The following is a 19,792-nucleotide window of genomic DNA, read 5'->3' as shown; positions in this document are numbered from 1 at the left end:
ATGATTGGTATCATACGGAATTAAAAATGGAATGGAATGACTAATACCATTTTGATTTCATTCTTACGATTGGTAATGCAAAATAAATGGTAGGAATTGAATGAAATTCTTTGTAACGACAAAATTACCCTTTGTTTATGAAAAAAATAAAGAAGAAAAGTACAATTATATCAATGAATTCATTAACTTGATCATTCCATTTTATTAATATTTTTAATAAATACGTAATCGGATATATATTCTAAAATATATGCATAAATAATACTGAATTGTAAATAAACAACTTATTTAATTAAAGATAAAATCTACAATAATAATAAAATTAACCAAATTATTCTAATTGTAAAGTCATAAAAAATCAACCAAATTATTTAAATAAAATATAAAATAACCAACTCAATTGACGGAGTATACTTAATAACATAAACATCAAAGCTTAAAGAGGAGATAATTTATGCTAAAATAGAAGAGCCAAGCGTGAAATTAAAGGAGGGAGTATTTTTTTTTTTTTCCATTGTGAGATTAATTGGTGAGGTTAATTAGGGATAATATTTTCACATGAAAATAAGTGAAAAGTTGAGGAAGGAATGGAATGGTGATTCCAACCTAGCATGAAAGGAATCACTATTCCCATGAAATTGGGAATGGACATTCCTATTCCCTGAACATACCAAACACAAAAAATGAAATGAGCTTGGGAATGTCCATTCCATTCCTACCCCATTACTGCAATCCATTACTGCATATCAATTATGAGATCTACAAATAATTAGTGTTATATTAAATGAATATGAGTATTTATTAATAATAAAAATGCGTTATAATGAGTATGAAGCTATATGTAGACCCCGCACTTTTGAGAAAATGGAATATGGATTAATGTGGATTGATAAGCACCAATGTACGTGCCCTAATATTATAAGAAATATATAGAGTGACTGAGATTGATATATAATTATAATTTATTAATGTAGTATTTGTAAGGGATATCATGGTTCATAAAAATTATCAGAATCAGATGTTGTCACTAGGTGTTGACAACATCCTACTCAACATGCAGCGAAAATATTAAAACGTGAATAGTAACAGCAAATTAACAGTAAACCAACAATAAAAATAATCAAGAGTAAATATGCACAAGTACTAAAGTAATAAAAAGTTTCACATAAAACAGATTCAGATGTTGTCACTAGGTGTTGACAACATCTTCAATAACACCTTGATTAACATGCATCAGAATTTTTGAAAGCATGAATAAAATAGATAAGCAACCAAATAAATCTTACTCAAATATTTAAGCAAGAGTATAAAATACTCGTGCAGCGCCTCAGGACAAAACTTTCACTAGAAAATAATCAAAGAGTTTTACAAACCCTAAAACTAGTGAATTATTTCAAAAATCAATTTTCTCAATCATGTGAGAAAATAAAGAATAAATAAAAACAACTCCCTTAAAAGTCTACTAAAAGTAGAACAAGAAAACCCAAGATAGGAGTTGATCCTTGATGCCAAAATACGAGAGCAACACAGCTTCGATCACCAATTTTCAGTTCTCTCAAACCTTCAAGGCATCAACGGAAATCAAGAAAAGCAAAACGATAAAACCAAAAAGAATTGATCCTGATTGCCGAAATTCGAGAACCACATAAGGTCTTTCGATCAACACTCTTGCAAGTGTAATCTTCAAGTGTTCTCAAAAAGCTTCACGGCAATAAAAAAAAACTCCAATCTTCTTATGTAATTCAGAGCTCTTGATTTCTCATGAATGAGTCTCTGAATTTTCGACGTGAAACTCTCTCTTGTGCAGTATATGTGTTTTCCTGCTCTTGCTCGCTCTATTCTGCACTACGTTCTGCACTACGCACTTTTCGATCTGCTCTCCTATTTATTCAACGTGAATGTCTTCCAATTTTATCTCCAAAAAGGTCTTGATCTTGTTTCCTTAATTCAAACTTGAATCTACATTGATCAGGAAACAAAGATAAGTTAGGAGATAAATATATATTATGATAAGTGCATAATATCTCCTACAAAATAATTAACCCAATCAACCATATTTTAAATCTAGAAATATTATATTATCTCAATTCAAATCAAATTAATTCCTAGTTTAAAATATATCAAACATATAGATAGAAAACACAATATTAATTAACAATCCTAGAAAGGCAAAACACAATATTATAATCTTTCAAAACATGGAAAGATATCAAGGAATAATTATCCTTTCAATCTCCCCCTTTTTGCCTTTATGGACAAAACACTTAAAAGCAATTCAGCAACTCCCCCTGAATATTAATTCTCAGAACTCCCCCTGAGTTCAAACTTATCAAATTAGTTATCCCCCTGAATTTGATCTTTCAATTATGAGTGTTGTCAAGGATGTTGGCAACATCTGAACACAACACTTAGCGATATCAGAAAATACTTAATACCTGTTCAAAAGTGAATCACAAAACACATTTAATCAATTCAGTACACATCACAACTCCTCTGAATAGCAATTCTCTCCCTGAATACGAAAATACATTCTTTCCCTTAGTCTAAGCACAGATGTTGTCGAGGATGTTCCCAACATCTCCTCACAATACTTAAGTCAGGGCAGAAAAAAACTTAGAACAAATCAGAGAGTCATAATCAAACAAGCTAACATTGATTAGAACCAGATCAGAGCAAAAACATAAGACAAATCATAGCAGAGCAAAATAAACTTAAACCAAAAAAAAACTAAAACTTATTGATCTGTGACAATCCGTCATTTGCTTCGCCAGAACTAGATTCTTTTCCATCAGAGTCAGAGTCACTATCTTCTCCATCAGATTCAACATCTTCTCCCCCTTTTTGTCCAGAAGAGGTACCTACACCAGGAAAAATTCGATATTGAGACATAAGAGCTTCATAGTAAGCAATGTCTGCTTTGGCTTGTAAAATATTATGTTCAACATGCAGCATCTGGGATTGAATAAAGATAGAATCCCGTTGTTGAAGTAGGAGGAACAAATATGGCAGTGGCAGGGGAGGTGTTGGCAACATCTGCCACAGCATCTGCAGCAGCACCTGTTTCTGACCAAGGTAGGTCCAATTTCATGTTACCTCTAAGTAATGCAGGAGCAAGATTCAGTACCTCAACAACAGCAGATAAATGCTCATCATCATGTTTTTCAAAATATTGAGATACTAGCACAACAAATATCAAAGAAAGAAACATGAGCATGTAAGATACCAACCCACAGTTTGCATATTGCATAACTGTAGTAAAACACAAGCTTTTCAAAGTTCAAAGCTGCTCCAGTTCCTATATTAAACAACACACCAACTAGTTGTTTGGTGACGAAGATGGAATTTGTGGACGGAGTCCAGGTCTTGATTGCAGTCTTGTAAATAACATAAGCTATCTTATCAGAGCAGGCTGCACATCTTCTTCCACCTTGGGTGAGTTAAAAAATCCATCAATCACAGTAGGACTAAACTCGAAAAATATGAACCCTCACATGAATTTTCCCAAATTTTGCGAAAGAGGGTTCGGTATAGCTTCAATCAAATTGCAGTATAATTCCAAGACCATAGGTCTACAGTAAAGAGTAGCATATGTCACAGTAGCGAACATATTTCTGAGTTGGAAAATTCTTACCAGATTTTGTGTGCCATATGCTTCCAAATCAATGATGTGGTCCTCAAAGAAGTCACAATTGGCATAGTGTTGCCAATCGTTTGCAGCATTCTCAGAAAAAAAAAAACAGAGGAATAGGATTGGCTTACTCGGTATTTTTCATCTAAGGTGTTGTCTAGGGTGTCAGCAACACCTGCAAAAACATCTTTCGCAGAAATAACAACACCGGCTTCCTACAGAAAGGTGTAATAACAGTGACAGTAGCCAGCAAATTCCGAATTCTGAAAAATTATACAATATTCAAATACTTCTTATCTAAGATGCCAGCGAGAATGTCAGCAGCATCTGATGAAAAATCTACTTCTGAGGCAGATTCCTCAGAGCCTTCATCAGAGAATGCAAGGGATGGATCAGCAGCAGTAAAAATGACCATCAAAGATGAATCAACAGCAGTAACAATGACCATCAAATATCTAAAAAAAATCATCCTCTAAGATGTTGTCAGAGGTGTTGTCAACATCTGGCTCAACATCTTCTTTTTAGCCCATCTCTATTTCAAAATCAGTGAATCAAAATTCATTTCATAAAATATTCTGATGATAAGATCAAATCTAAACACAAACCCTTCACCTCTTAACACTCGGTCGCAGTTAATGTTCCCTAACAGTAATAATTGTCAACGTTAAAATGGAGTTTGAAATCATTATGGCAACAAATTTCCGAATTAAGGCAATAACTCAAGCCAATTAATTTTCACAAGATTTCCATAAAAAAACTCCACATCGAAATAAACTCCACTAAAACACTTTCGATCATAGAACAATTCGAAATATTAGTGGATTAGGCAAATCACTAAATTTTGCTTATTTCGAACTTCAAACTTCTCAGCAAGATATATTCACCATAAAATAAATATGCATGTCCTAATTATGTCTAAAGACAGAGTGTAACAATGCAATAAAATGCAATTACATGCAAAATAATATGTTGACAAGTGAGGTTATCCACGATGTTGGCAACATCTTCCAGCAACACTTCAGGATTATCAAAAAATTTTATTTCCAGATAGCCATTAAATTCATTATTACAGAAGTGGTAGCCTGCACACTAAAGGAACGATCTTCAACGGACCCCTTTAGGTAACTTTTTCCATTTGCTTCTGATTTTCAATCAAATTTGATGATTGAGATGATCTTATTTAACCATTTTGTTATTTTGAGTTTTTGAATTTGCGAAATCACTTTTCACTTGGGACGGGATCATGGAATACACGAACATCCCTCCACTACTTCATGATTTAGTCAGAACTCTTCTTCAATTAAATCTCATTAAACTGTAAAACAATGTGCAAAGAATCCTGAGTGAAAATGGGTCAATGATTACAAAGTATCAAACACTTCACAAAACAGAGTGTATGCATGAATGCAACATGTCTAATGATCCTAAAGATTCACATGCATGAAAAGGTATTGTCGCAGGGTGTTGGCAACACTCCAGACAACATCTTAGTTTTGTCTATAATGCACACAAACTGAGAGACTTCCTTAGACTGAAAACTCTCTCGAAATCCAATGCTTTGGTGAAAATATCAGCTAACTGGTTATCCGTTCTAATAAACTCAATACAGATCATGCCTTTCTCGACCAAATCTCTAATGAAGTGATGTCAAATGTCTATGTGTTTGGTTCGAGAGTGTTGTACTGGATTTTTGCATATATCAATAACGCTTGAATTATCACAGTACACATTCACCTAAGCATGATATCTAGCCCAGTAGCAAAAAAAAAACAAGATACTTCCAATTATGCTTCTGTAAAGGGTGTTGTCAACACCTTCGGCAACATCTTCCCTCGACAGTTTTTCACTTGACCTCATCGGTGTATGCATGTGTTTACAATTTTCATTCAAATACTTTATCACAAGATTTATAGCATACTGTATTTGACACACAAAGATTCCACCATGCATTTGTTTCACTTGCAATCCCAAGAAATAATTCAATTCACCAACTATACTCATCTCAAAATTAGACGACATGCACTTCACAAATTCATCAACAAGTTTTTCACAAGAAGCACAAAATATTATGTCATCCATAAAAACTTGGCAAATAAGAATATTACCTTGAGACTTTTGCACAAACAATGTCTTATGAATCTCACCTCTTTTGAATCCAAGATTGAACAAGTATTTGGTTAATCTTCCATATCATGCACGTGGTGCTTGCTACAATCCATACAGTGCCAACCTTTTTGGGTTCACTGTTTGACACAAAGCATGAAAATCTTACCTGTGAAAACGTGGAGCTCATGCAAATTAGTCCAGCCATATTTCGATAATCCACATTTTCTTTTCTTCGGGTTTGCATATCTCCATGCACATCTCCAATTACTTGTGAGGTTAGACGATTCTTCTGAATTCTGCTTAGAACATTCTTTCCAGCTTCGTTTACCTCACTGTCCTCATCAATATTCTCATCAGTAGGCTTTTCAACTTTTGTTTCTGGAATCTCAGCAGGAGGTGTTGTCGGAGGTGTTGGCAACACTCCTTGGTCAACATCTGAATTTCCAGATTTATCCAGCATATCATCAACTTCATCCTCAGCTGTTTTCTTCTTTAGATCTGCAAAATCATCAAATACAACATTAATAGACTCAAAAATTGTTCGAGTTCTTAATTTAAACATCATGTAAGCTTGAATATCCGAAGAATAACCTAAGAACAAACACTTGTCACTTTTAGCATCAAACTTTGCAAAATGATCAATATCATTCAAAACGTAACATACACAGCCAAAAACAAGAAAGTACTTAAGGTTCGGCCTCTTTCCCATGAGAGTTTCATAAGAAGTCATAGTAGAACCATTCCTCAAGTATACTTAATTTGAAATGTGACGTGCTGTGATTAAGGCTTCTGCCCAAAAATGTTTTGAGATATTTTCAGAACTTAACATCACTCTAGCCATATCTTGCAAAGTTATATTCTTCTTTTCAACAAATTCATTCTGTTGTGGGATTTTGAGAGCAGAGAATTCATGAGAAATACCTTTCTTACCATATAAATTCTCAAAAGAAGAGTTTTCGAACTCCTTACCATAATCAGTACGAATTCTGGACACCTTCAAGTTGTGAAGATTCACAATCCTTGTGAGCAAATTCTTAAAAACATCAAATATATCTGATTTTTATCGCACAAATCTTACCCAAGTATATAGTGAAAAATCATCTACACAAACAACAGAATATTTCTTACCTCCACAGCTTTCCACATCCATTAGACCCTTCGAGTCCATATGTACAAACTTAAGACAGAGTGTTGTCTCAGATGTTGGCAACATCTGGTGCAACACCTTGGTTTGCTTATTTTTGACATGCCTCACAAACAAATGAAATTCCAGATTTTAAATTAGGCATACCTCTAACAACATCAAGCTTACTTAAATTATTCAAAGTCTTGAAGTTTGCATGTTCCAACTTTCGATGCCAAAGGTTAAATTCATCCACCTTTGTATGCCTACAAGTCATCTCTTCTCCAAGTTGGTAGCGATTATCAGATGACCTCGTACCTGTTATAACACACATGTTAGAACTATCAAAAACTTTGCATAATTTCTTATCAAATTGAACATGCAAGTTGTCATCACAAAGCTGACTAATGCTTATTAAATTTGAAGTTAATCTTTCAACATGAAGCACGTTGCGAAGCTTAGGCAAACCAACAACATCCAGTGTGCCTTTTCCTACAATATTTCCCTTTGTTGCTTCTCCATACGTCACTTTCTCACTCTTCTGTTCAACATAATCTGTGAGAAACTTCTTAGAACCTGTCATATGTTGTGAGCTACCACTATCAAAGTACCAAGCACCTGAAACATAAGTTTTTAAAGCAGTATAAATCATGTAACAGTGAATATCAGCTTTTGGTACCCAAACTTTTCTTACAGTAGATCTGTTCTTAGGGATGTTGTGGGAGGGTGTTGGCAACACCTTAGGCAACACCTTCGATGCAGATCTATGTCTGTAGTCTTCCTGCAACTTAAAACAATATGGTTTGATATGACCAGGTCTATGACAGTAGTGACAAACATACTTACCTTTCCTTATGGGTTTTTAGGAACAATAGGCTGTAGCTTTGGTTTTGGAGGATTAGTTGGTGTGGCCTTTTTGGTTGAGCTTTCAGTACAGCTACTTTCTTTGACTAACACAGGCCCTTTTGAGCATTCACCAACCTCAAATTTACTATTTTCAAAACCTAGTCCAGCCTTACCATCTCTTCCCATCATGAGCAAAGAATCAAGCTTGGTTGTGCTTGAATTAAACTTGGCCAATGTAGCTTTGGCTTTCTCGAGTTCTTCCTTTACCTGACAAAATTCCAGGTCCTTCTTACTTAGCACAACTTCAAGTCTTGACACAGCAGCCTTCAAGACAGTATTTTCCTTTGAAAGAATAGTGTTCATTTTGATTCTTTCAGTCCAGTCAGCATATAGCTCTTCATATTGCATTCGCACATCTTCAAGAGACATTCTTTCATCACTTGCATCAGTATTACACACATTATCAGTAGTAAAATAATTTAAACATACTGACCTTTGGGAGATGTTGCGGCCAGGTGTGGCAATACCTGCGGCAACACCTAAAGGATTGACTTGCATAAGCTTCTTTCTTTCCATCAAAGCTGTCAGGGATGTGTGGCTTTCTTCTTCATTCTGTTCTTTAACTTCTTCAGAATATTCACCACCCAAAGATGTGCTCATCCCTTTCCGAATCCTGTTTGCACATTCATTGGCAAAATGACCATAGCCTTGACATTCATGACATTGCACCACTTCTTTGTGATGAGTGACAACGAGTCATCTCCCAAATCCGATTCAAAGACTTCTTGAGGTTTGAAGAATGAGTTTGCTGTTGTTGACTCCATAATATTCCTGAAAAAATAATCCAGAATCAGCTCTTAGTGTATCAAGAGTAGGCTCTGATACCACTTGTAAGGGATATCATGGTTCATAAAAATTATCAGAATCAGATGTTGTCACTAGGTGTTGACAACATCCTACTCAACATGCAGCGGAAATATTAAAACGTGAATAGTAACAGCAAACTAACAGTAAACCAACAATAAAAATAATCAAGAGTAAATATGCACAAGTACTAAAGTAATAAAAGGTTGCACATAAAACAGATTCAGATGTTGTCACTAGGTGTTGACAACATCTTCAATAACACCTTGATTAACATGCATCAGAATTTTTGAAAGCATGAATAAAATAGATAAGCAACCAAATAAATCAGACTCAAATATTTAAGCAAGAGTATAAAATACTCTTGCAGCACCTCAGGGCAAAACTTTCACTAGAAAATAATCAAAGAGTTTTACAAACCCTAAAACTAGTGAATTATTTCAAAAATCAATTTTCTCAATCATGTGAGAAAATAAAGAATAAATAAAAACAACTCCCTTAAAAGTCTACTGAAAGTAGAACAAGAAAACCCAAGATAGGAGTTGATCCTTGATGCCAAAATACGAGAGCAACACAGCTTCGATCACCAATCTTCAGTTCTCTCAAACCTTCAAGGCATCAACGGAAATCAAGAAAAGCAAAACGATAAAACCAAAAAGAATTGATCCTGATTGCCGAAATTCGAGAACCACAAAAGGTCTTTCGATCAACACTCTTGCAAGTGTAATCTTCAAGTGTTCTCAAAAAGCTTCACGGCAATACAGAAAACTCCAATCTTCTTATGTAATTCAGAGCTCTTGATTTCTCATGAATGAGTCTCTGAATTTTCGACGTGAAACTCTCTCTTGTGCAGTATATGTGTTTCTCTGCTCTTGCTCGCTCTATTCTGCACTACATTCTGCACTACGCGCTTTTCGATCTGCTCTCCTATTTATTCAACGTGAATGTCTTCCAATTTTATCTCCAAAAAGGGCTTGATCTTGTTTCCTTAATTCAAACTTGAATCTACATTGATCAGGAAACAAAGATAAGTTAGGAGATAAATATATATTATGATAAATGCATAATATCTCCTACAAAATAATTAACCCAATCAACCATATTTTAAATCTAGGAATATTATATTATCTCAATTCAAATCAAAGTAATTTCTAGTTTAAAATATATCAAACATATAGATAGAAAACACAATATTAATTAACAATCCTATAAAGGCAAAACACAATATTATAATCTTTCAAAACATGGAAAGATATCAAGAAATAATTATCCTTTCAGTATTAATTAACCGTATAAATTGTGCTCGACGTTTGAGCAATATTTTATTAAATGAAGTGTGACATTCAAAAAAATTATTAAAACATAAACACTTTAAAAGCCAACATCGTTTCATGTCGAGAGAATATGGATTTGACAATTTAATAAAAAAAATAGAAATATTGCGATAAATTGGCTTATAATTTATGCTATATTTTAGCCATTTTATTATTTGATTAACGAAAAGCTAATTTGTGTGTTTTTATGAATTACTTAACTAATTAAAATAAACTAAATTATTTAAGACAAAGATTTTAGTTAAATTAAAGAGCATATTAAAATCATGACAAATTCAATTTTCAAGAAAATGACTGGAAACACTCAAACACACAACGGTCCCAAATATCAATTATTATCATGTATTGGATTTAATCAAGCACGAATTATCTACATTTAAAACGAAATTTCCTATCATGATCATTACTCTATTTCTAGAATTAAAATCTTATTTTTATTTAACAGTCCAATTATTTCTAATTGAATTTAATTATATAAAACACATTTATAATAACTAAGAAATTTCAGATTTTGCTTAAAATCTTAGTCTCAAACTAAATATTATTTCTTGTCGATTTAACCATATGTTGATCAATATATTTGAAGTTATTTTCGATCAATTCTCTTTCGAGTCAATATTAAACAACCGATATGCATGCAATTAGTTGGCCCAATTAAAAGGAAAAAAAAATCTATGTGAATATTAATTAATAAACATAAAATAAGTTAAAACTTCAATCAATCCAATACATGAGAAAAAAATCAAATAGTTTGGCTCTATTGTTGCCTCGATCAAAATACTAATCCATAAAATAAAAAATATATAAAAATCTAATATTTGATTTCATAACGAATTGGGAAAGTGAAGAAGAAGAAGAAGAAAATCCTAGCGATGGTGTGTGGCTCTTTGCGTTGTTTGTCTCTCATCTCTCCCAATTCTAGCCATCATCCCAAAAAAATGTAATTAAAAAAAAACTTCCTTCCGTTTTGGGCTCCGATTTTCTTTTATATTTCTCATCAAAAAGCCCTAATTTTCTCCTTAATTAGCGTCCAAGAATTTCCAACGCCAAGTGAAATTTGAAGTTTACATAAATTCCAAAATTCTGCGTGGAACAGAAATAAGTTGATGCGACATGCACGGACCCCGGACCACATCCGGAAGGTGGTCCATGCCACATCCGGATTGTGGTCCGGACATGGGTCTGTGCATTTATTTCTTGCAGATTTTCGTTTTGATGTTGTACGTACGGACCCTTTTCCAGACCATTTACGGAGTTTTTGCATTAAATCTTCTTGAATTTTCTTGGCTTCTTATAATTTTTTCTCGTTTTTTGGCCAAATTACAAACGTCACAATATAATGTTTGACTTTCTCTTCAACAAGTTTTCTCCAATTTTAGTCAAACCTACAAACAATGAAAGTATAACGATATATGCACAAAATTGGAAACATAAATTCACAATAAGCACAAACACAACAAAATATGGTTGTATATATGCTATAGAATTCATGTTTATCAGTCATGAGTAGTATTATTTGAGTAATTCTTTTCCAAAAAAAAAAACTGATTTATTTTGACACTGATAGTAATATATATGAATTATTCATTTAAAAAAAGGGTTGCCGCGCCTTTGCCTAGTGAATAGAAAATGGTTGCAAAGCATTCTCTTTTTTATATATCTATACTATATACTATGAGCATCTTGGTCTCTTGGTATATATATTTAACACAAACTAAAAAAAAATATCAAATTACAAAAAAATGCATATCATATTAAAATCAACCACTTTAAAAATAAAATGTTATATAATATAAACACATGACACAATACATAATATTTATGTATTACGTTACACACGTAATACATGCGCATTATCGCTAGTATAAATTAAATATTATTACCTTTTAGAGTCAACATCGGCTATTTTATTGAATATCAAATTTAACCTAATTGATTTAATATTTATTAACTAAGAAAAGTATATTATGATAAATTTATCAGCATAATATTTTTATAAAAACCTAAAAAATCTATATATATTTTTTATTCTAACTAAATTTGATTTTTTTTTTTCAATTTTTTTTTTGTAGGCCTGCAATGCGTGCCAAATATACTAATATAATTTCACAAAATATCCACTTAACAAATTAGCTTACTCTGGTTCATATTCATTGATGTTCTTATATATTTGATTTAAATATATCAATCAAATAGTAATTTGATCCTTGTATATTGTGCTCATCCAAATATGGATCAATTTTTGTTTTTTAGAAAATATTTGTGAGATCGTTACACACGTCAATTTTGTTATGGACTCAAATAGTATGATCGTAACACATGTAAATTTTGTGAAATGAATTACCGACTCAATTCATGTTTAAAAATATTAATTTTTTTTTATCATAAATATGGATTAAGTCGATTGTATGAACAAGAGACTTTCGTGCTCTAGCTATTTTGAAATCATCATTTCATACAAGGGAATGTTACCCTTCTTAATTAATTTGTGTTCCTCGCGCAACTCTCCTATAACAAAATATTGTTACTCAACAATTACTTCTTCCTCAACCTCTGGCTGCAGAATCCATGGATGATTGGAAAACTTTCGTAAACCTTCGAGTTCCATTGCCACTTCTCTCATGGTCGGCCTATCCTCGCTGTGTAGCTTAAGGCATCTCTTTATGAGCTCTGCAACGGCCTGGAGTTGCTCCAAACTCCCTTCTCTACGTACTCGGGGATCCAAGATTTGGAACAAGCGGTTGGTTTTTAGGGACATCAAGAAAAACGTTGACAGGCTCTTTTCGTCATTTGTTTTCGTGTTGGAGAATGGCTTTCTCCCTGTCATTAGCTCTGCAAGAACGACTCCGAAGCTGTAGACGTCGCTTTTGTCAGTTAACTGGCCTGTGTGGAAGTACTCGGGGTCTAAGTATCCCAATGTCCCTTGGACTAGAGTGCTCACTTGTGTTTGATCGATGGGAACTAACCTTGAAGCCCCAAAATCTGATATTTTTGCGTTGTAGTATTCGTCTAAGAGTATGTTTGGCGACTTTACGTCTCCGTGGATTACCGGCATTGCTAGAGAATGAAGATAGGACAATGCACCAGCAGATTCAATAGCAATTCTTAAACGGTTGCTCCAAGAAAACCAATGCGTTTCACCAATGTTATGTATGTGACCAAAGAGTGTACCGTTCGATACAAACTCGTAAACCATTATAGGAACTTCACTCTCTAAGCAACACCCCAGAAGTTTAACGACATTTGGATGGTTCACTTGAGTCAAAATAATCACCTCATTTAAAAGTTGCGGGATTTGGTACGGGTCCTTGGATATTGATTCATTTTTAATGGCGACTAGTTGTTGATCCGGTAGAATTCCTTTGTATAGAGTGCCATAACCACCCTTGCCAATGATACGGTCTCCGGAATAGTTATTAGTGGCCTTTTCTAGCTCTTCGGCTTTGAAGATTACAATAGGCTTCGTCAAAAAGAGCCCACCATTTAGTCGGAAGAATTTTTCTCTCATTTTAACAAGCTTTCTTTTCTTGGTTGCAAAATAAAAGAGTATCTTGCTTTTGAGCCCTTGTAAAGACTTGGTTCCCTTGGTATAAGGAGAGATACCGAACGATGATTCCATCGTAGCCTCCTCCTCTACACATGAACAGAAAAACAATCACCACTTATCTGATCAGAATTAATGGCTAATATTCTTTAAAGCGCAGAAAGAAAATTACAACACCCAATAATATTTAATTCAAAAGAATTAAACCTAGCTAATTAAAACGAAAACAATATTAATACCATAAACATGATCTTGAGTGAAATGAGAAGAAGTACTGGAGGAGCTTATGCTGGGGCAGAGTGCAATCTCTCTCAGATGCTCTCTTTTTAAAGTGGCTCCAACAAGCCTCTCCCAGCTGTCATACACGCTTGACATTACAATCTTAGCTTGATTCCAAAAAACGAAAATGATGTTTTTGTATCAGTAAACTGTATGTTTCTTGAATATCCCATCTACTTTTATCAATGCATCATCGTGTTTGGGAGCCCGTAAAGTTGACTTTGACTTCCGAATTAATTTCCACCAAACTGTGGGTTTCTGGATTGAGGGGACCATACAATTGCTTGAAGTCTTGAAATATCATGTATAAAAATAAATAAAAATTTATTTATTGTGGTATCAACGTATTTTGTTAGTTTAAATTTTGGGATTATATAACAACTTCAATTATCAAAATGAAGTAGTCGTATAATAGTTTGCGTAACCGTGCTTGCGTTGGCGACTTCGCGTAGACAATTCATAACGGACTCAAGTAATGGCCAATGTGGGTGCCCTTAAGAATATTATCATTAAATTATTATTATTTGCCTTTTTTTTCCCTCTTTTTTTTTTTTCCAAATTTGATTGTTGCGAACATGTTAGGGTCTTAGGGATGATAAAGACTGTAATTTTTGTAGTAGTAAAATAAGATTCTCATATTTTTTGGCCTATTAATTAAGATTATTTTTCTTGTAAAAAAAGATTGTTTTTTAAAAATCGTCGTTGTGTTAATATATCCTATCCATAGTTATTATTTATACTAGTTTGTTTTTTTATTAATGTGATATAAAAATTATCGAGGACTAAACTGCAATGATAAAAATTATTAAGAGATTAAACTACGATTTAAAATATTAAAATTTTTAAAAAAAAATAGAGAAAGGGCAATTTTGGATGAAAAGATTAGGGCTGGTGAAAAATATCGAAATGCCGTCATACCGCCTTTACCGTACCCATAAAAAAACCGTATATACCAAAAATTTCGGTATGTATACCGAATTTTTTGGTACGATATCGGTATCAGAAATTTCGATATCGAAATTTTCGATATGGTATGCGATATACCGTACCGAACCACCCCTAGAAAAGATGGTGTCCTCACTCTCTAGCATGTCTCTAGCCCCTAGAAAAGATGGTGTCCTCACTCTCTAGCATGTCTCTAGCATGTTCATCTATTATATATATATATATATATATATATATATATATATATATATATATATTTGAACGATATAGTATAGATATATAGTATAGATAAGTTGTGTCTCCATGTCAATTATAATAAAATTTATTTTCGCTCATTCTAGCTGTTTTTTGGCTCCATCTCGAAATTTCTAACCCACTCACTATTTTAGGATTGGCTATTTTTTTTAAAACAAATTTTCCCATGATAAAGTCCTAGATAAAAATAATTAGAATACGTTACAAATCAAAAAATAATTTCTAAACCCACTCACTATTTTAAGATTGGCTATTCTTTTCAACGGAGAAAGAAGAGAATTCAGGCCCGAGAAATATGGATCAAATTATTTTTTTTTCCAAGAAATATTTGTGAGATTATTTCATAAGTCAATTTTGTGAAACGAATTACCGAATCAATCCATGTTTAAAAATATTAATTTTTTACCGTAAATATAGATTGGATCGATCGTGTCACAAGAGACTTTGATACTATATCTATTTTTTGAATGATCATTTCATCAAAGGGAATGTTATCCTTCTTAATTTGTGTTCCTTAACCAAATATTGTTACTCAACACTGAAGGATAATCTAATTTATATATTTTAGAAAAGGAAAAGCATTAATACACACATCACACAAACCAATAACTCAAAAGGCTTAACAATGGGAGACATAAATGACAAAAGTTGAGGCTTCTAACTAATAAATGAAAACAAATCAAATCAGCGGGGGCTGTTTATTGCGTGGATCAAAGGGGAAGTCCCCGTATGCTGCATTGTGTAAGGCCCGGTGCTAGCTGGTGGACTTATAGTCACAGTGTACAAGTCTGTTGCTTCTTCCTCGTTCATCAATCCCACAACTTCTTCCTCAACCTCTGGCTGCAGAATCCATGGATGATTGGAAAACTTTCGTAAACCTTCGAGTTCCATAACCACTTCTTTCATCGTCGGCCTCTCCTCGCTGTGTAGCTTAAGACATCTCTTTATGAGCTCCGCAACGGCCTGGAGTTGCTCCAAACTCCCTTCTCTACGTACTCGGGGATCCAAGATTTGGAACAAGCGGTTGGTTTTTAGGGACATCAAGAAAAACGTTGACAGGCTCTTTTCGTCATCTGTTTTCGTGTTGGAGAGTGGCTTTCTCCCTGTCATCAGCTCTGCAAGAACGACTCCGAAGCTGTAGACGTCGCTTTTGTCAGTTAACTGGCCTGTGTGGAAGTACTCGGGGTCTAAGTATCCCAACGTCCCTTGGACTAGAGTGCTCACTTGTGTTTGATCGATGGGAACTAACCTTGAAGCCCCAAAATCTGATATTTTTGCGTTGTAGTATTCGTCTAAGAGTATGTTTGGCGACTTTACGTCTCTGTGGATTACCGGCATTGCTGCTGAAGAATGAAGATAGGACAATGCACTAGCAGACTCAATGGCTATTCTTATACGATTGTCCCACGAGAACCAAGGCATACCCCCGCTGTTATGGATGTGATGAAACAAAGTTCCGTTTGAGACATATTCGTACACTAATAAAGGGACCTCTGTCTCCAAACAACAGCCCAGAAGTTTTACAACATTTCTGTGATTGACTTGAGTCAAGATAATCACCTCGTTTATAAACTGTTCGATCTGGTTCTGATCCATTACTCTAGACTTTTTGATGGCCACAATTTGCTGTGGATCCGTCAAAAGTCCTTTGTAGACTGTTCCATAGCCTCCCCGGCCTAGGATTCGGTCTTCTGCATAATTGTTGGTGGCCTTTTCGAGTTCTTGCGCTGTAAAGATCTTGGTCGATTTCATGCTAACCTCGTTGGAAGAAAGCTGCTGTTTCAACAGCAATCCTCCATTCTGCTGGAAGAATTTCTCCCTCAGTTTCATTAGCTTCCTGGATTTGATACCGAAGTAAAGCCAAGTCGCAGCAATAATTATGCCTAAGAAGCCAAAACTCATGCCTGGATTCAAATTTAGAAAGATCAAGCAAAGGTGACTTGTTATGCCCCGTTGATGAAAAGGTCCACTATAGACCATAAATATATAGTTGTCAACAGATTTGAAAATTATGATAAAATTCGTGTTTCCGAATTTGAAATAAAGAAACTGGCAAAATGGTTGAAGATTCGACCGAAAAAAATGAGTACCTAGTGCAAACTTGAGAACTGGAAACTCTGAGTTCTTAGCAATGCATCTGTGTCCATCTCCTTCTCCATCGCCGACGTATCCCTTGGCGCAAGAGCAGATATAACCGCCGGGGGTGTTGATACAAGTGGCGTGTGCATCGCACGGATTATTTTGGCATTCATTTATATCTGCCAATGAGAATTATATGTAAATACATTGGTCCATTTGACTTGTAGACAGGGAGGGGCAGATTTTATTAATCAATATGTTTACCTGTGCAGCCTGGACTTAGATACGGATTCCCCTGGAATCCTTGGGAACAGTTGCATCGATATCCTCCACGGCCGGTATCCGCCAAGTCGACGCAATAGCTATTCTGCTGGCAGGCATAATCATTAGACCTCTTAGCTTCGCTGCAGTTTTGAGACCCAATGCCCCAGTCGAGAATCACCGGCACTTGGTCCGTGACTGTTTGCATGAAACTCGGGTCGTCGAGGTTTGCTATGGTGAAATCAAAGCTGTCGTAATCTCCAAGAAAGGCGTATCCACAAGGGCTGAACGACGAAACTGTTTGATGACTAGAGAGAGTAAGCAGTCTGGTTTCGAAGTTCTGTAAGCCCCTCGGGATCTCAATTTGGCAGCATCCGATTCCAGTACATTCCCCTTCGATCACATCACTGATATTTGAGCACATCGCCACGCATCCGCTGCTGAAATTGCGTGGTGATGATGCTTGTATCAGCGCGAAATCGTCGCACCCCACGATGGTGAACCTATTAGAATCAGAAAAGGTTAAAGGGGTCCCTGTAACATTGATGGACATGGTGTAATTCCTAAGCCCATCAGGGCCGTAGCATCTTCGGGCGACCCAGTTCTTGACGCTCATGGTGCCATCCGTGATGTCTATAATCTCCATATTCCCTGAGTTGATGAAGGGTCTTGGTGGATTGAATGAAGTGTTGCAGTTAACATTGAATCCGCGGCCGAAAGAACAGCCGGTCTCGATGCCAACGCCGAACGGGTAAGGAACTGTCAAGTTGCCACAGCTTCTTTGGCAATTAGGCTTGGCGATTGTTGCACCTTGTGTGATTAATCTTGTGTCCGTTCTTGCTAGAGTCAGTGGGAGGCATAATACAAGATGGAACAAGACGGAATATTTCAACCACATCATATAACGACTGATTTGATCAAATATACGCTCGTTTCTGGATTGAATCAGTGGGATATGGTGGATGCATTTTCAGTTTCTGGGAAATCTACAAGCTAATTTAGAGCCTAAGAGTTGACATTGTGAGGTAGAGAAAGTAAACGCAGCTACTCGTTGATTTCATATTTTTAAGCAGGGTTGACTGCAAACACGTTTGCTTTGAGTGGCCATGTTACGGGTAGATAAATAAATGAAAGCAAGTTGAAATAGAATATAATTGAGAAGTTGACTTGATGCTTTTGTGTTAATTTGAACGTAGTGGGAATGTTAACCTCGTGAAATAGGCTCTTTTTGTCCAATACATATAACAACAGCTAATGAGATTCCAAATCGCTTTTGAGTTTTGACTTGGTCATTTATGAAGCGCACAAAATTTTTATGAGACGTTCACGATATAATTTTATGAATCAATATATATCTCTTGTTAGGTTTAATTTATGGAAAAAAATTTAGTTTTATGCAAAAAATATCTAGGGCTTAATTGCACACACTATCCTTATAAAATTTTGAGATTATTAAAAATCTTGTATGAAAAAAAAAAAAAAAAAATCTATTAGCTCTACTTGTTTTCAACTCTTGAGCATATACATTACACATCCATGTTTTTAAATTTTGAGCATTCACCCATTGTTCGTACGTGTTTTTAGGAGTGTTTTGTAGTCAAAATTTTGAACACGTAAAGTTAACAGTTATATGATTTTTTACAATCACGTGCGTGATTTTACATGAATAATGTACGCAATTAATCCAATTATTAATTTTCTTATAAATATGAATTGCGTTGCTCATTTTCATGAGATCTACTCGAAGAAGCAATTATATGGAAGAAAAAACTTTTTGGCATTTAATTAAGAATGTGAAAGTCTCCATTTTCTGCCAAATCCCATCCATTGGAATTCCCATCCATTGGAATTAGACGCCAGAATGAAAAATGTAAATGCCAAAAATTTAGAATTATTTGCCCTCAAAATTTGCTAAATACGTGTTTTCTTATTCTTTTTAAATAAGATGCCTAAAAATTAAAATGGTTTCGACCAAATTTTCTACTCCGTTTGGTACACCAAACCATGTTATATTTTTCTTAAACGAGTCTCGTTTTCCCGAATTATTAAATATTAAACACTTTGCATAAAAAAATTACAATAAATCACAGACGCAACATTCGATGCATCTCTTTTATTTTCGTGATGTTGATTTTTTATAAAGAGATAAATCTAATTTTTTGTTTGTGGTTTATTTTATTTTGTTTACAAATGTTGTTTACTAGTGTGTTTAATATTCATTTATTTATTTATTTATTTATCTATCTATTTTATTTATTTATACACTATTTAAAAAAGTGAGTTAAATTGTGTATTATATATATTGTCCTTGTGTTTGATTTATTATATTTATTTTTAAGATTATTAGTTTTATGCGTTTATTTTGTGTTTAATTTATTGTTCTAATATTACAATTGAAAGAAATTGTGTTCAATTTATTTTGTGTGTTAAATAATTTGTGTTTAAATGTTTAATTTATTGTGTTTATTTTTTATATTATTATTTTTTAATTTATTTTGTGTTTATAAATTATTGTTTTCACGTCACTT

At 34.3% G+C, this 19,792-nt stretch overlaps 2 protein-coding genes across 2 annotated transcripts; both read right to left on the bottom strand.

Annotated features, from left to right (window-relative positions):
* Positions 1-12,010: 12,010 nt before the first annotated feature.
* On the bottom strand, positions 12,011-13,857 carry LOC140872939 (wall-associated receptor kinase 17-like). Its single transcript, XM_073275867.1, has 2 exons — positions 13,685-13,857; positions 12,011-13,534 (listed from the first exon to the last, which is right to left on the bottom strand). The coding sequence occupies exons 1-2, from the start codon at positions 13,818-13,820 to the stop codon at positions 12,426-12,428; spliced, it is 1,245 nt and encodes a 414-aa protein (XP_073131968.1). The 5' UTR covers positions 13,821-13,857; the 3' UTR covers positions 12,011-12,425.
* Positions 13,858-15,463: 1,606 nt separating this feature from the next.
* On the bottom strand, positions 15,464-18,339 carry LOC140872938 (wall-associated receptor kinase 2-like). The gene is made up of 3 exons (XM_073275866.1): positions 17,268-18,339; positions 17,015-17,182; positions 15,464-16,828 (listed from the first exon to the last, which is right to left on the bottom strand). Exons 1-3 carry the CDS (start codon positions 18,163-18,165, stop codon positions 15,609-15,611), a joined length of 2,286 nt encoding a protein of 761 aa, XP_073131967.1. The 5' UTR covers positions 18,166-18,339; the 3' UTR covers positions 15,464-15,608.
* Between the last annotated feature and the right edge of the window lie 1,453 nt (positions 18,340-19,792).

The sequence above is a fragment of the Henckelia pumila genome, unplaced genomic scaffold (genome assembly GCF_033568475.1).
Source record: "Henckelia pumila isolate YLH828 unplaced genomic scaffold, ASM3356847v2 CTG_512:::fragment_1, whole genome shotgun sequence".
NCBI lineage: Eukaryota > Viridiplantae > Streptophyta > Magnoliopsida > Lamiales > Gesneriaceae > Henckelia > Henckelia pumila.
Note: the sequence above shows the minus strand (reverse complement) of the source record. Positions and strands in the feature narration are given on the sequence as shown.

Coding starts and splice junctions, on each gene's coding strand:
- LOC140872938 (XM_073275866.1), bottom strand. CDS start 18,165: ATGATGTGGTTGAAATATTCCGTCTTGTTCCATCTTGTATTATGCCTC. Junction 17,183..17,267: donor TCTAAGTCCAGGCTGCACAG/GTAAACATATTG, acceptor TCTCATTGGCAG/ATATAAATGAATGCCAAAAT. Junction 16,829..17,014: donor AGTTCTCAAGTTTGCACTAG/GTACTCATTTTT, acceptor ATTTGAATCCAG/GCATGAGTTTTGGCTTCTTA.
- LOC140872939 (XM_073275867.1), bottom strand. CDS start 13,820: ATGTCAAGCGTGTATGACAGCTGGGAGAGGCTTGTTGGAGCCACTTTA. Junction 13,535..13,684: donor CACTCAAGATCATGTTTATG/GTATTAATATTG, acceptor GTTCATGTGTAG/AGGAGGAGGCTACGATGGAA.